Below are 18,101 nucleotides of genomic sequence, written 5' to 3' on the forward strand. Positions count from 1 at the left end.
TGTAAGGGGAGGAATTCAAAGTTGACTGGGGCGGCAGTGAGAATTTGGATCAAGGAGGGAGGCATGCCAGGGTAACCCGTGCAGTTGTGTGAACCGCTGTGCCAAGGTGGCTTAATGGCTAACGCACCTGCCTAGTAAGCAGGAGACCTGGGTTTCATTTCCTGATGTGGTTTGTGTGTTCGCAGCAGCTAAGGTAACATATTCAGATCTCATTAGTACACTGAAATGGGGCCTGGTGCAGCTGTAGTTAGCCCTATCAGTTGTAAATGCCATATTCTCTTTCAGATGTTTGGGTTCTCTGATCAGATTAGATAACATTGTGATCTTCAGTCCGAAGACTGGTATGATGCAGCTCTTCATGCTAGTCTACCCTGAGGAAGTCTCTTCATCTCTATGTTACTCCTACAGCATACATCTATTTAAACCTGCTAATTGTCTCAGTGTACTATTTATACTGTTCAAATTTCTCTTCATAACAAAGTGATGATTCATTGATACCTGTAGATGTATTATACCAATCAAACCTTTATTTTAGTCAATTTGTGCCAATATTTTAAATTGTCTTTGATGTGCTTTATTTGTTGTACCTAATAGTGGAAAATGCATGGGGACTGAACTTACAAAGAAATTGGCTACTGCTTGTAAACAGCTAGCAGTGATGATAGCCGTAGGCAGTAGGCTTCAATCCCTGCACTTGGTTGTGGCAGCAGTAGGGTACCTGGGATGGAGGCTGTGGCACCTCTTGTACTTCTAGCATCACCTGGGATTCGTCACACCAGTTAATATAATTGATTTATCCTCATCTGACACTGGATATTGGATATTTGGATGCTACGCAAATGTGGTTATTGGCTACATGGCTGTTCCTGTATGCCTTAACAAGAAATGTGTATTGCAGATTGTTGCTTGTAGGCTATCGGAACAAGCATGAGTTGCTTCATCTTTTCATACTGGGAACAGTTTTATTGTAATCTGTGAACTTGCTTAGGGGGGACATGTTGGGGGAGAGGGGGGAGATGGGAGCTCTCTGAGATATGGAGGAGACCATGCTGCCATCTCATGAAATCACTGGGTGCAGCCAACTGCAATTTGTGGTTCATAACAGGGCTGAAGGTGAGTGGAAGCCCTAAATGGAAGACTCGTCTACTTCTACATATATACTCCACAAACCATCATATGGTGCATGGCAGATGGTACCTCATATTACAACTAGTCATTTCCTCTCCTGTTCCACCTACGAATAGAGTGAGGTAATCCTGTAGTAATCTTGGTGCAGTTTTCTTGACCTGTTCAGTAGGGTGTAGAACTGCAGGGTCTCTTGAAAAGTTCAGCAGTGTACAGCACGTAGGAAGCCGTGGCTGAATCACTTATACTTCTTGTGAAGTAGGGTACGCGTACCTGCTGATCAGAAAAGAGGTAGTCAACTGCAGAAGCTTTCAGGCTGGGAGTCCTGATCTACTGTCACAAACCAACATTACTAAAGAACACACAGTACTTAGAGCATAAAGTGAATGAAACCATAAATTAGAAGCAAGAGTATCTTAAATTCGTAGTGTAGTAAATATCAACAAGATAGGATGGACTATCAGTGCTATTGACCTGATTATTTCTATAAAAAACTGAGCACTGTCTAGTATGATTATTAAAATTGAGATTCAAGATAGTATAAGTGAATGTAAGTGTCACAATAGGAACTGTTTTTATCAGCTGACCACATCAAATATTAAAGTGGTGAAAAATTTCAGGGAAATCTTGAAGATACCACTTTTAAATACCACTTCTTTAACATAATCATTTACCACTCCTTCCTCTCCACCATAAAACACATAACTTCATACTTCTTTGTCACTTGCTTTTTGGCAAGAGTTATTGAACATTTGAGAAAAGTAAAAAGTTTTGCCCACAATTTTTTTGTTCCAGTTGCTTTAGCAGCTACTTTATCTTGTTCCACTAAGCTGGTATGTTTAGATCTGGCAGGCCTCTTTTTGGTTGACGTCCATGAAATATGGTGTCCACCAGTGGCTGACATCTCAAATGTGATGGCGATATCTGCGGCTTTCCGCAGGCTGGTGTCCCTTCGGGTTCTCGGCTCAAGTCCTTTTTCGTACAGTTTCTCTTCTAAGCATGAAATTCAGATATCTTTCCATGTGTTTGCCCATACATTGTCAACTTTCATCACATTTATTCACTTTGTCATGAATATGATTTCTGCCTTAGCAATTTGTGTAATTTCAACAATTTTGTAATTGGAACTATCCTCAGTTCGAGGTACCATTTGTAATGTTACCAATTTGTTTGTTATTTTGCCTGATAAATCATGGACTTTTGCCTTTAAATACCTTCCTTAGCTCACGGTTCTTTTGTGAGTTCATGTGTGGCGCACACGGGGCCCAGAGCTATTGTAGCCCCATTCTTCTTTCCCTGTTCAATCAAAGAAAACCACCCATGCCGATTTCTAAATCTCTTGGCAGTTTTTGTATTTGATAAATATCATGCTGGGTGTTCCTAACACCATTTTCACTGTTTGGTGTTTTGATAAATTCATTTTTAATCAGGCAGTGTAGGCCGATACCTTATTAACAGCTCTGCAAGCTGTTGCTAAGTCTACTTAAACCAGATCACCAACCATTATTTGAAAGGTTCCTGTGTTGTAAAATCTTAAGGTTAACATTGACATTGCACTCAGTGACTGATTTCATCAGATAGTCTCTGAGTCTTAGTTCCAACTGCTCTATGGTACTTTTCTCCAAATGAAACCCCCAGCTTAAATGAATTGTTATTTAACTCCAAGAGTAGATTCGCCTTGTCACGGAACATTCGGGGAGCTTGCTGGACCTCATTGTCAGTGTCCTTAGTAGTTGCATCTGAATATGCACATATCTGTAAAGCAAACAATAGGAAACAATGTAATTCACATTGTATAGGGTTGTTGCACACGGAATTTTGCCCAGTGGTAAAGTGCTGCTTGTGGGAGCATACAGGGATGAGGTGGGGAGAGGGTAGGGCAGCTAGGTGCAGTTGGGAGGTCAGATGGAGGGGGGGGGGGGGGGGGAAGTGGGGCAGTAGAAAAGGAGAGAAGTAAAAAACGTCTGTGGGTGCCTTGGTGGAGTAGAGGTCTGTGTAGTGCTAAAATGGGAACAGGTTAGGGGATAAGTGGGTGAAGGACAATGACTAATAAAGGTTGAGGCCAGGAGGGTTAAGGAAACGTAGGATATATTGGAAGAGTTCCCACCTGCACAATTCAGAAAAAAACAAAAAAAAAAAAAAACTGGTGTTTGTAGCAAGGATTCAGGTGAACAACTGTGAAGCAGTCATTAAAATGAAGAACATTATGACAATGTGCTCAGCAACTGTGTGCTCCAGCTGTTTCTTGGCCACAGTCATCAAATCAACCCCTGTAATCCATCCACCTATAAACCCTGTCAAAGTGACCCCATTCCAGAAATCAGCAGGATCTCCAGTCCCTCATCAAATCCTTAGGCCCATCCCAGAACCTCTCCTTCAAGCCCATCTCTCTCCTCACCCCTACCACTTGTGCACTCCTACCTTCTATGTGCTTCCTGAAATCCATAAACCCAACCACCAAGGGCACCCCATTGTGGCTGGTTAGCATGCCCCCACTGAGAGAAACTCTGCTCTCATAGACCAACACTCTAAGCCTATTACTTGCAACCTACCTTTCTATGTAAAAGTTACTGACTATTTCCCCAACCAACTCACCATAGTTCCTGTTTCTTTACCATGTGATGCCCTGCTCATCACTATTGATGCCACCACCCTTTACACTAACATCCCTAATGCCTATGGCCTTGCTGCTTATGAACACTATCTTTCCCAATGCCCAATGGATTCCAAACTTACAGCCTACTTCACCATGACCAACTATATCCTCACCCACAATTACTTCTCCTTTGAAGGCATCACCTACAGACAGAGCTTCGATACGGCAATGGGTACCTTCATGGCACCATCCTGTGCCAACCTATTCGTGGGCTATCTAACACGAAACTGTCTAACCACACAGAGTCCCAAACCTCTCACTTGGTTCAGATTCATTGATGACAGCTTCCTGATCTGGATGGAGGATGAGGACACCCTATCCGCATTCCTCCAGAACCTCAACACTTTCTTCTCCATTCACTTCACCTGGTCTTCCTCAACCCAACAAGCTACTTTCCTCAATGTTGACCTCCACCTCAAAGATGGCTACATCAGTACCTCCTTACATATCAAACCTATTGACCACCAGCAGTACATAGACTTCGACAGCTGCTACCCATTCCATACCAAGCAGTCCCATCCACACAGCCTAGCCACCCGTGACTCACTGTTGCATCTGTAGTGATGACCAGTTCTTCTTGAGGTATACCGAGGGTCACAGTGAGATCTTCACAGACCATAATTCACCTCCCAACCTTGTCTAGAAATAGATATATGCCTTATCCCTCCAGTCAACCCCCTCCCCCTGCCCCCCCCCCCCCCCCCCACCTTCCAGAGTCCCACCATCTATCTACATAATATCCTTGTCTATCCCTACACAACTCCTGCTCCCCACCCCTTACATCATGGCTCATACTCCTGTGGTATACGTAAATGCAAGACCTGTCCTATACCTCCTCCTGCCACCACCATTCTGGTCATAACCATCACCTATTCCATTAAAGGCAGACCTACCTGTGAAACTGGTCATGTGATCTACAAGCTAAGCTGCAACCACTGTGCTGCGTTCTATGTGGGCTTGACAATCAAGAGGCTGTCTGTCTGTCTGCATGAATGGCCACTGACATACTGTGGTCAAGTAACACCTGGACCACCCAGTTGCTGAGCACAGTGCCCAACATAATATTCTTCACTTCAGTGACTGCTTCACAGCCTGTGCTCTCTAGAGCTTTCCTACCAACACCAGATTTTCTGAATTATGCAAGTGAAAACTCTCCCTGCAGTATATCCTACATACCTGTAAGCCTCTTGCCTCAACCTTTGTTAGTCGTGTCCTTCATCCACTTATCTCCCCTGTTTCCACTCCAGCACTACACAGCTCTCCCCTGTTTCCACTCCAGCATTACACAGCTCTCCCCTGTTTCCACTCCAGCACTACACAGCTCTCCATTCCACTACGCACCCACAGTCTTTTTACTTGTCTTCTTTTGTGCTGCCCCCTTCCCCTGGCCCCCTCCCTGACCTGCAGTCTACCCATCAGACTGCACCTAGCTGCCCTACTTTCTCTCCATCTCATTCCTGTATGCTCCCACTAACAGCAATTTACTGTCCCCCACACCTATTCTGGTATCCCTCCCCCTTCCCATCCCAACATCCTCTTTACTTCCACTACCCAGACTGCTTTTTCCTTCATGCACAGCTGCTTGCACTTTGGCCTGGGCAGCCAGAGATGATTGTAATGTGTGTGTGTGTGTGCTTTGTCTAATTCAGAAGAAGGCCTTTTTGGCTGAAAGTGTACTTGTTTGACAGTCTTTTTGTTGTGCCTGTCTGTGACTCAGAATCTCTGCTCTATGGTGAGTAGCTATCTATTCTTTATTATGAAGTTCTTGCTGGAAGTGAAAGAACCTGTTCTGATAGATAGCCCAAAGGATGGAAGTACAAGACAGAGAGCTGAATAAAATGTTACAACATTGGCAAGGGGGAAAAAATTGAATCAATGGACAATGACTGGTTACCTCAACCATTGATGCATTACCACCGAGCAGACATGTGAAACTTTTCGAGAAGCTTTCGATTCTGGAGATCTGTTTGTTCATTAATAAGGTACCTGGTTGACTTTTTAAATGGCTGAAAATTTCAGTTTCTTTGAAGATATTCATTTTTTCCCTTTCTTAGTAGAAATGGAGCTTTCCATTAATGTGTTTGGACATATGTTTGTTGTTTAAGAGATGTAATGCAAAGGTACTTGTATTGTTATGTTTGATTTTATGTGCTCATTGAAAGATAATTTTCAAGAGTGATTGCCTATTGAACGTGCAGGCCCCCAGTAATCTATATTGAATGTGCAACTCAATGTCCATCACACAATTTTGATGGTGGGAATTATGGTAAATGTTTAGTGCATTGGGGAACATAGTTTATTGCTACAGAGTGTGTACAGCAGTGAGTGAAAGCATTGTAGTTTTGTGTGCTGATAGTTTCACAGGGTGAAATCTAATTCCTTGGTTATATTGTGTGGAAATTTGTTTGAAATTTTGTTGGAACTTCAGATTGCTTCCAAACAAGGATGGCAGAAGTTGTGTAGAATGTCATGAACTCAATTGTGTGAAACTTTGCAAGGAAGGTGTGGATGCTGATTTTCCTTCGCAGTTGTCCTCCGCCCAATGTCACGAGAACATCTGTAAGAAAGAACACATGACTGACAGTGCCAAGTTATCTATTGAGAAGAACATCATTTTAGTTTCTTGTTGGATAAGACACTATAATGTACAAGGAACAGAATCTGAAACACAATTGTGCATGAACACTTTGTTTTTGCCAAGAAGTCTGTTACATCATGGTCGTGAATGAGAATGTTCCAGTCACTGGACAAAACAAGATTGTCGAAATAGACAAATCGCATATCATTGCTAGGAAATACCAGACAGGATGGTCACTGAGAAATGAAGTTGAACATGTTTGAGCATTTGGTGGCATTGAAAGAGAATCTTGCAAGTGCATTATAGTTAAAGTTTATTCAAGGGGGAAGAAAATTTTAGTTTCTCTGATAAAGCACTTTATATTGCTCGATATGAAGGTGATAACAGATGACTTTGTCATACAGCACCTTAAAAACAGAAGGATTTCATCATGAATTTGCGAATCATTCTGTTGAATTTGTGTGTTTGGACAGTCCAGCTTCCCATATACAGAACATCAAACGCTTCTATGAAAATCTATCAAATCATTGATAAAAAGAGATCTGTGTTCAGGAGATCGGGATGAACTCTACCTCTTCCAATACCTATATTTCACCAGCTTGAGGCTAGGTGGAAAAATTGACCCTCATGATGCTCTCCCAATATTTCTGACTGACATAGCAAGAGTGTACCCAGGTGTGGGAAAAAAAAGGACTTCTGTTGTTGGGCTATATAATTTCGTGTGGTTCACTGACCTGGTGCAAGTGTTTCAATTGGATGCCATTTTGGTGACTTGCGTGTCCCTAACCATCCTCAGTTATCCAACCAGGGAAAGTGTACATACAGTTCAATGTGGAATCCGAACCACATATCATCTGCTGACTCCTCACAACGTTGAGAGGTGAAGGCTGGGTTAAAACACATACTGAAAAATCCAAGATCCAACTTGTCTTCGATCCCGTGACCTCTGGGTTTTGAGTCAAGCGCTTTACTGCTAGACCATCAGTCCCGGCTCTGCAAGCGGCTTATACAACACGAGGAATGGTGCATGAAGAAGATGTGGGAAGTTACCATTTAAATTGTTTCCAAAAGTTTCTGCCAGTTTTCGTGATATGCAGTTCACCATAACTGACACATCCAATTTGGTATATACCTGGCTTATTAAATGGATTTGTTATATTGCTAGTGTGTCTTATAATATGATTAATATTATTTTCAATACAGACCTCAATTTTAAACAGTGGAAAATTGAGGATGGAATGTAACAATACTAGGAAAAGGAAAGTTGCTGCTCACTATAAGTGGAGATGCTGTGTTGTGGATAGACACAACAAAAAAACTATTTCAAATAAAGCTTTTGGGCAGTAAGGCCTTCGTCAAAAGCAGACAACATACAAGCGTGCACGCGCGCCCACACACACACACACACACACACACACACACACACACACACACACACACAGGCGCGCGTGTGTCTGCAGTCTCAGGTAACTGAAACCACATTCAGCATCTCCGATGTATGGGGAGTAGCAAATTTCCTTGTCTTAATGTTGTTACAGACCTCAATTTTGATATTCATATTTTTAAAAGTTGTGACTATTTTGTCTGAAATGTTTCTGTGATAGGGCAGAACTACAAATTTTAATCTTTTGCTTGCCTTTCTTTCTTTCGTTCTACAGTTATTTCATTTGCATCTGACTTTTGCTTAACTTTCAGTTTCTGTGTGTACATTTGTTGAGTAAAGGAAGTATGGTGTAAAATTATTTACTTTGGCTAAATTTTCTAGGACTGCCATGTCTTTGTTGATCTCGTATTCATCAAGTTGAAAATGTATTGATCTCTATATCTTTGAGTGATAGGTTTTTATATATTTCTGTGTGTAATGATTCTTTGCTGATTAATGTGTCTGTAGTGGCTGGTTTTCAAAAATTTCCAAATTTGTGCATATAATTTCCTGTCTTTATTGTAATGTTTAAACAGTTAATACAGTTATTTATTCAACTTAATTTTATCCATTATAGTTGTTTCTGGAGCTACATTACCTCTTTTATTAGCTTCTTGCACCGGAGTTGTGTGAACATTCCTATTATGCTCCTGCACACTCTAAATGGAACCATGATGAAATGCACTTTTGTTTAAACTTCCTCTGCCTCATATATTAATCCTATTGACAAATATTGCAGACCAATGAGCTCACTAGATGAATGAGGTGTTTGTAAACTACCACCTTCATGTGTGAATTACATTTTCTGAGGATTCTTACAATTAATCTCAGTCTAGCATATTTGGTTTTCTTGTGCCCTTTTGCTGCTGTAGATGTGCTCTCTGCATTTCGTGCTGAGCATGACTTTGTTTTCGCTATACTGCTCACCAATTGCTGCTACCTGTGCTGAGAGATGGCTTTCTAGCCACTGTAAAATACTTATGATCCAATTTTAGGAAAACTATTCACTAAAATATTTGATTTTTGTACATATTACAGTGTGATATCTTCATTCGATAAAGGACTGAATTTCTGTTTGTTATTCATCATAGTTACTGTGCTGCACAGATTAAGTAAAACATTGCACGAAATTTTAGAGAGTTTGCAGTGGTAAAATTGCATTGCATAAACTTTGCATATGGCTGATTTAAGCTCGTATGTTGCCATGTATGAAATGTAGATAAGATATCAGAATTTTACTTAAAATTGAGAGCTGAGGAATATCTCATTTTGTTCTTGAGTTATTGGTTTTATATCCGGCAGATGGTTGTGCACGGCACACCCAGTTCTGTCCCTGAACATCAGGAACATGTTGTCAAACAATCGTTATATTTCATAAACAGTTCAAGATATTGAAACAAGGTCTTGCAAATTATTGCATGCAAAGAGGCATGTATGTTGTATGGTAAAAACTTGAAACTTTTGTATTCACTGAGACATTGAAGTAACTCATCTGCAGCAGTGAGAGGTCAGGGAAGGGAACTGGGTCATATGTACACATCAATAGTGCTTAAAGGAGAACCCAGAGGCTGCGTTTAAACACCTCGTCAGCACCTGGGTAGTGACAGAGTATGACGAGATAACTCATTATCATGGTTGTGTTATCCTTTAAATTACTCTTGACACATGCTCTTAGATGTTCAACAGTTACAATTGTTTACAGCGTTTGATTTCCAATTGTATAATCAACAATAATTGATATTTGTGCCTATTTATGTGCAGCACATTAAATTTGTTTATGTTGACGATCAGGTTCCAGTCCGTAGACCAAGTGTTGCAGATCTTACTGCATTTCATTACAGTTTTCTAGTGAGTTGGATTTCCTGTACACAACAGCATCATCTGCAAACAGTTTTACAGAGGTTCTTATGTTAACCAGCATATCATTTGTATATATTGTGATCTTTATATTTCTATATCACTGCGGTATTCCACAAAATTTAGTGTTTTACCAATTTAAGGCTTAGCATTTGAAACAGACATATATCAGTTTATGATCTGGCTATGTTCCTGTTTATTTTCATATTGACTTTCATGTGTATTTGGATCTACAGTTATCACTATAATTCCATGTTTAGGTTTGTTGTTATGTTGATGAAGTTAACTTGGATAAAAATAGTGTAATCCTTACACTATTGCCTCATGGAAAAGCCAGTACTCATACAAATATTAAATTTGGAACTGCTTACAACTTAGTGGTGAAAAGTGTCCAACCTGATGGCCTGCATGTAGCTGTTGAAGGATTCAGTGCAGGTGAGTTACTGTTAATGATACACTTTGACATGTTCTATTGTGTATGCCCTTTAAATTCGTAAAATATTTTCAATTAGAATGAGGGGCTCATGTAGTTACCATTGAGGAAGTATAAAGTTAACATAAAATACTGCTGTACCAAAATTGAAAGAAATTTAGCAATTGCTCTGTGCATTTTGAAGCACCATGGGTGGTAAGTGCACTGGTCTTGCACACAGGAATGATGTTTGAACCTTGATCCAACAATCCTGATTTAGTGACAAAATAAACACCTACAGCCTAGCAACATTGGTTGGAGTGCTGACGCATTATCTGCATATCCAGTTACGCTGGCAACTGATGTGATGTATATAGGGATCATATCAACGCATACTGCATCAACAACAGCCTGAAGATTGAGGCGTTGAAACTGGTTGCAACAAAATAAAATAAAATTGTAAGGATGGCTGTAGGTGTTTTACTTTGTCATAATAGTAAACGGCCATTCCCCCAAAGACCTTCTGCCAAAAGGATCGACACACACACACACACACACACACACACACACACACACACACACACACAAAATCCTGATTTAGGTTTTCCATTGTTTCAGTTAAGATAACTGTTCTTTGAAATGGATATGTCAAATTTCCTTCATCATTCTTGACCACCACAAGCTTGTGCTCTGCCGCTAATGAAGTTGTTGGCTAGCAGATAGTGATGCAGTTGGATAAATGGCATGAGTTCATGATGAAACCAAATACATTATATAAACAGTATGAGTATCAATTCTTTGAACACTGTTAATACAGAGCCCAGGAGCAGGAACTGCCTTTCGAGCAAATATATGGCTCTATCTACCCACATGATCATCATTAATGTCCATCATTACCATTCAGTTTTTCCATTCAATATCTGACGTTTCTTACTAGCGCTGTTGATAAAATATCAGTATATCAATATTTTTTCCAGAAAATAACATTATATATCAGTGATATTTTTTTCCACAATATATCGATATCAAAATGGCAATATCAAATACATCAAATACCGAAAGTTTTATTTTATATTATATTTTTTGAAATTTGTGTTAGGTACTTGAAATTGCTCTTTTGAAATTGTAGTAGAACATAATTTTATCCACTTTTTGAGCTTTCCTCACGTCCAGTCTTTCTCTTTGACTGTGTGAAGAGAGTATAGTGACACAAAAAAGAAGTCCAAATGCCCTGAGAGGTGGCCGTGTGAGTGGAATAACAAGATTCCCAATATGAAGAAGTAGCGCATCCATTGCAATACAAAGAAAACAATTTTTAATGCAACTAGTGTGCTATTTCTTTACATCAACATTCTTTAAAAACAGTTGCTGTAAATGAAGAACAAAATGCAAATGACGAGATTATCTTCGCAGTGGGTGGAGACGTGTAAGGGGAAATGCTGATGTAATTGGCACTTGGTGCTGCCAACAGAAATTGCAGTGTTTAACTTCACCACTCAATTTTGACACTACAACTGCTAGGTCACTGGCGTTGACAGAAATGAAAAAACAGGGAAGTTGTCATAAAGTGTTCTGAACAAATGTGATGAAACAGAATGGCGGACACCTTTTGTTGTGCCACTTAATTGCAGTTATCATTGTTAGCAAAGTAGTTATTGCCGTGCTTGAACATGCATAGTTTTCCTTTCAGTTCTTGCTTTAGGGGCGATAGGCAGGCTGCTATCTTGTTGATGTACAGGATATGTAATAATAAATCAAGACTTAAAAGTGCAGCTCAGTAACTGGCATTATATTTACACTGTGCAGCCAATATTTGTATAAGTCAGTATACGGCAATATTTTTTACATCGATACTTTTTTCAATATATCGAGGGTTGAAAATGATGTTTTTTTTATCAGTTTTCCGATATTTTTTAAAGTATCAGCAGTCCTGTTTTCTTCTGCAATTTGTTCACTTTCAACTTTATTATTACTTTCCTTTATTTCTTCAGCATCACATTCCTTTTACAATATTTTTCCCCTTTGTGATGTCTCCCAAAATTTTCCCAGTTGTTTTCTACCTATTGTAAGTAGTAAACTAAAACATGGGTCTGGGTTTTTTTGACCATTATTACTTAAATACATTTCTAGTGTGTGTGATCTAAGCTTTGAAGTGACTGTTTCTTAACATTTATACATCTTGTCATTTCTTTTTCATGTTTCTTTATTTTCGCAGTGAATGTTTTTGTATGTCTTAAAGTGTTGAGTCAGCCATGGCTATTTCTTCCTTTATTTCTCCTCCCCCACTCCTTTCTCTCTCTATTTATTTTTTGTCATGTCTGTCAGTTGTGTTCCAATGGCTCCTGTTTCAGTGGCTGGTAATGTTTTCCTTTCCAAAAGCCACTGAGAAGGGGCTTTTGTGGAATCTCTGGCATGGCAACCTTTGACGTGGTATAGATTATGTATTTGCCGTCCAAACTCATGATGGGAATTAAGTTCTTCATTTTGTGAGGCAGGTCAATTCTTTTCTATTTCAGGGTAGCACTTTTTTTTATAGTGTCAACATTCATCTAGCTGAAAGTCACAGTATGTTCACTATGACATTTACCCCTCCTGCCACGTAAAATATTATCTCCTCTACAACCGAGGATTCAACTTTCTTCTAACCCAGAATTCATTTATAAATTTAGTGACATCAGGTGAATGATTCTGTGCTGGGAAAAACCATAATCAGTCTGTATGTGGCAGATCTTTATGACCCTTGTGACTCAGGCCAAGTAAGGTGATGCTCAGGAAAAATACGAATATGTAGTAAATATGTTTTTATGGACGATGCCGTCTTTTTCCCCATACACACAGTTCCTTCACCTATGTAAAATATACAGTTTGGTGTTTCTCATATGCAACATCTTTGCTCATTATCTTGCGCTGTTGCCACCAGGGCGATGAGTGCTGTTTATAACATCAGATGTGATCATGGGATGAATTGCATGTCATCTGTTCACTCTCTATCTAAAATAATATGTCATCAAAAACATTGTGTGTATTTTTTAAATGTGGCTTTAGTATGCAGAAAGGAAGCATGCCGCAATAGGAATGATGATACAAAATGTAAGTACCAAATATGCATACAATAGAAGTTCTTTGGTAGTACAGTATTTGCATATATGCTTCACAACCTAATTTTCCCTATATCTCTTCCGAGTTAACTCTGTGTTTGTGCATTATACTTTTAGACACATAATTGAATATATCAAGTTCATTGTATGTAATTAAAGAAAGAAAGCTTTAATCTGGACCCAATAAAACATATCTAATCAGTGAAGTTTGTTATTTAAGTGATACTTAGGAAACCACTAAACTTCTAACTTTTTTTCCAGCGGTTGAGGGGCTCGTGCCATTGCATCTTTTAAGTGACCACACTGGACTGTTACATCTTTTACTACAAACATTCCAGACAGGAGAAACTTTGCATAATGTGTTTTGTTGTGAGGAGGGTTTGCATCCGAAATTCACCCTGAGGCAGTCACTTAATGATTTCTTCAATGTGAGTATGAGAATATAGCAAAGCCTTAAATGTTAATTATCACTGCATGTAGAGCTCACAGTGTGTCATATTTTCTATTATTGTTGTGTTCATTCTGTAGTATTAATGCATAGATAAACCTATAATAGAAAGGAGATCAGTAAAACTTTTAGCTTTCATTTTCCAGTATACTTGGACAGAATTTGAGGTTGAAAACACAGTTGAGATTTCTTTGTAGTTTCTTCCTTTTTATTGCACTGGATCCAGTTGTGCTTATGCACAAGCTTCCATATTCTTTCAAGATTTATTCATTCTTGAGATAAATCTAAAACCCAACTGATTGGTGGTTACAAAAGTATGACTAGCCATTATGGATGATTTAATAGGTAGAAAAATCGCAATTCTGCTGAGAAGATACTACATTGTCAGCTGTAACTCACTGGTTCAGAAGTGCAATTTCATACTCACTGACACTATATAAGTATGGAGTGAGGTGGTTCAGTGATTAGCACAGTGGAATAGTATTTGGGAAGATTACAGTTGAAATTCCCATAAAGCAATCCAGATTTAGGTTTTCTATGATTTCCCCCTAAATTGCTTAAGGCAAATGGCGGGATGGTTCCTTTGAAAGAACACAGACAATTTCCTTCCTTGTCCTTCCCTAATCCAAGTTTGTGCACCATCTCCAATGATCTCATTATTGACGTACATTAAACTTGGATCCCTCTGTAAACATGTTGAAAATTGATGAACATTCTGAGATTCAATTTTATGCATAAGGTTCGTCTGGCCAGTTGTAAATTTCTTCAGCTGCACTTGCACACTTCTCATTAGAGGACAGTGTCAATACACTGTACACTGCTCACCATTAAGGGCAGATGTAGGGCAGAATTCCAAAAAATTCGTTTTTTTTTTAATTGTATAATTTATTCTATGAGAATAACATAGCAAAGTTTCATAATTGAATTTTGGGTTGAAATATGTTTTAAAAATCTTTGTTTGGGCGTCTGCGCTTGCCATGCCCTCTCTGTCTGTACTATCATCTGCACCTTCTCTACACTATAAATTTTTTGTGCATTAATTTTTTGTTCACACAATTGAAACGAGCTGCCGATGAGTCTAAAAGGTTGTGAGAAAGAGAATATTTGCTTATTTCTTTGCTTAGAATTTGTTCTTTGATAGTGTGTGCTACAAACTTATTTCAGTTTTTAGTCTTGTATATATCAATCTTTTTTTGATTTCTCGAAATAGGTTGTAACAGTGGATGCATATTCAAAGAAGTGAGGAAATGTCAAATTTTACATGTAAAAGGTACAGGAAATTTAAATAACTGTGTTATAGTTGCTGCTCCTCAGTGTGAAGAACAATTTTCGACAAAGTCACTGAGTTCATCGAAGAAGAAAATTAATGAAGGAATTGATGATGCTGTGTGTAGTGCCAAAGACGAGTTTGCTGTGGATTTAGATACACTGACTTAGAATTACTTGCCAATATGATTAATGTTTCATGTGCATGTGGTAATTTAACTCAAAGGGCACTGACAGAATTGGCGTTGCAAGTAATGTACATATGTTGTGTAAAGTTTGTAAATATGATGTTCAGTTCAAGGCTTCTGCTCTCCATGGGAAGATATATGAGGTGAATACAATATTGTGTTAAGCCTTGAGATGCTTATGTGCGGGCAGAGACGGCACACATTTGTTTTGTGGTTCGATGAACATGCCTGTACCAGTGATTAGAGTCTGTGGTTGCAACAGAATACTCCTCAGTGCTCTTGAAGTTGAGTTCGAGGAGGGCATGAAAGCAGCTGTTGAGGAAGCTGTAGGTATTAACAGTGAGGGGGAAGAAGGACACTGTGTAGTGAAGACTGATCTGTGTCTCTCTTGTGATGGAAACTGGGTGAAGAGGGGCCATACATACCTTCATGGTGTATCATCTGTTAGTGTGGGTGCAGGGAAAATCTTAGACTTTCAAGTAATGAGCAAATATTGCTCTCAATGTGATCATCAGTCTCGGTTAACACAAAACTGAAAAATTAATTTCAAAGCAGCTGTGACCTTTAACAAAAATCTGTTTCAGGTTTTTTATTAGCCTCTTACGCAGATGTAAACTGTGAAATTCCAGTTTTATTGCTTGATTAGTTTACGAGAAAAGGTACATTAAAGGATCAATGATAATTAAAAACTTAGATCCGTATAAAGTATATGTCAATAGGCATTTTCAAACAAAAATGGCACAGAATGTCAAGCATTATGTTGTACATAGTACTCTCATGTTTTACTATTTTAGCTGTAATATTTTTGGAGATATATATGTTTAAGTATAAGAATGAATTTTGCCCTACGCCTGTCCTTAACACTATTGTGTCTGCACAATATAGTAGGAATAGTACATGATTACTTTTTGTATATTTGGGGACATACAGCATGTACGGTTCAGTATACAGAGCAGCCACCTCTGGCAGCAACAGCTCTAACCTGGCTCTAATGAGTCAAAGTGAGCTTGGATGATGGTGCATATATCTTCAGACAGAAGCCAATGGAAAGCCATACATCCACCAAATATGGAAACGATCAAGAGGCAGCATGGCTCTACCAAAACAAGAATCCTCGCAGACACTAAACCACTTCTCACAACAAGTCAAGCCATTTTCGGGCCTTTGTGTGATCATTGGTCCTTTAAGGCAGATGAATGTGCTGGGAGTTGGTGGACTGAGTTCTGCTACAGGATATTGAGACAAACCCTAGTGCAAACTCTAGGGAAGGAAAGATTTTGTCGATGTCTTTTGCACAGAGACCATCACAATTGTGGGATTTCTGTCGTCAGTCCTCTTTACTGACGAACCAACCTTTACCAGAACTGTTATAATCGATCTACATAATTGTCATTTGTGGGCACCTGACAACTCTTGAGGAATGGTTGAGGCATTTCATCAGCATCAGTACACCATCAGTGCGTTGGCAGGGATTGTGTGCAACCACATACTTGGATCATTTATTATTCCTGCGGAATACTCCGTCTGGGCTGCTTGAGAATATGTCTTTGGCAGTAAGACAGGTTATGTGGTTTCTGCATGATGGAGCACCAGCCCACTTCTGCATTACAATTTACCGACACATCATCATCTTCTCTGGACATTGGATGGGATGTGAGGCCCTGTAGCATAGTCTGCTAGATCACTGGATTTAAACCCCCTAGATTTTTTTCCTCTAAAGTCATCTGAAAAGTGTTGTGTATGCTGAACCAGTTCCTGATGTGCAGACCGTTCAACAGTGTGTTCACAATGCCTGTGACACTATTTGGAGAGAGGCCAGAATATGCAAAAGAGTGTGGCAATCTATTGTGCAATGTGTGAACATGTGTGTTGCATCCCATGGTAGCAACTTTGAACTTCTGTTGTGAAATGGATGTGACACAGCTCTGTATTGTGTTCGAGGGTGACCTTTCGTTATTGCACTCACACTGTCAATTTCTTGACACACATTTATAGGACCTTTTTTCCTCCATTTCCAGTGAGGAATCCGACCCTGAAGTTTGTTGGTTTTATTATTAATGTTCACCCTCTATGGAGTGACAGTGATGCGGCAACCCTTGAGAATTAGTTGACAATGGAGAAAGTGCTGAAGAGGGCAGTAGTCTAACACCCTCTGGGTAGAGTTAGGCCAGGACATCACAGGCAATGTGTAGTATTGTATTTTTTTGCTGAAAGACATTGTCATCGTGACCTAAGAGGGATGGGACAGTAATGGCTACTGTCCATAGTACTTACTATGCAAACCATAGTTGATGGAGAACAGGTCAGAGATAGTCAGACTGCATGTTCCAGACACACCTTGCTCCTGCTGAGGTGCCGCTATGGTGAACATGTCACATGGAGCTATCTGCTGACACAAGATTGCTTGTAAATACCAGGGCCTGACACATGGCGGTCAGTCCCTTGCTAAGCTCTGAAACCTTTAGTTATGCATCATTAAACAGTAGAGTTATGTGTCTTACATTTGTGATTTGAATTGCTCCCTGGACTGTAGTATGCTCTTAATACACCTTTGCTACACTCTATACATGTTTTCATTAGCTGTTCACTTCGAGAACTCTGCTGTCATCAACCACAATAACTGCCTGTTTTGTTACACCGATCTCTGCATTACCGCCCATGCAAGTGATCATAAGCAGTGTTCCAGCTGTCCAGAGTAGGACAGGAAAATGGCTATGAGAACTTGCTCACTGTACAGCTATTCCAGGAGAACAGGGATCCTTGGTTTGTAAAGTTGTGGCAGCAACAGTTGCACATGCAACAGCAACAGCTAGAAAAACAGACCGAGCGAAGTGGCGCAGTTGTTAGCACATTTAACTTGCATTTGGGAGGACAGCGGTTCAAATCTACGTACGGGTTTCCTGATTTAGGTTTTCTGTGGTTTCCCTAAATCACTTGAGGCAAATGCCGGAATGGTTCCTTTGAAAGGCCTAAATCTATGGGACTGATGACCTCGCTGTTTGGTCGCCTCCCGTGAATTTAACAACCAAGAAAAACAGTGGGAATTCCAC

General features: G+C 39.6%; 1 protein-coding gene across 1 annotated transcript in view; it reads left to right on the forward strand.

Moving 5' to 3' along the window:
• LOC126174865 (protein RRP5 homolog) overlaps positions 1 to 18,101 on the forward strand; it is a 180,952-nt gene that overhangs the window by 56,339 nt on the left and 106,512 nt on the right. The window contains 2 exon segments of the mRNA XM_049921266.1: positions 9,900 to 10,074; positions 13,411 to 13,577. Coding sequence (XP_049777223.1) covers positions 9,900 to 10,074; positions 13,411 to 13,577 — 342 coding nt within the window.

The sequence above is a fragment of the Schistocerca cancellata genome, chromosome 3 (genome assembly GCF_023864275.1).
Source record: "Schistocerca cancellata isolate TAMUIC-IGC-003103 chromosome 3, iqSchCanc2.1, whole genome shotgun sequence".
Taxonomy (NCBI): domain Eukaryota; kingdom Metazoa; phylum Arthropoda; class Insecta; order Orthoptera; family Acrididae; genus Schistocerca; species Schistocerca cancellata.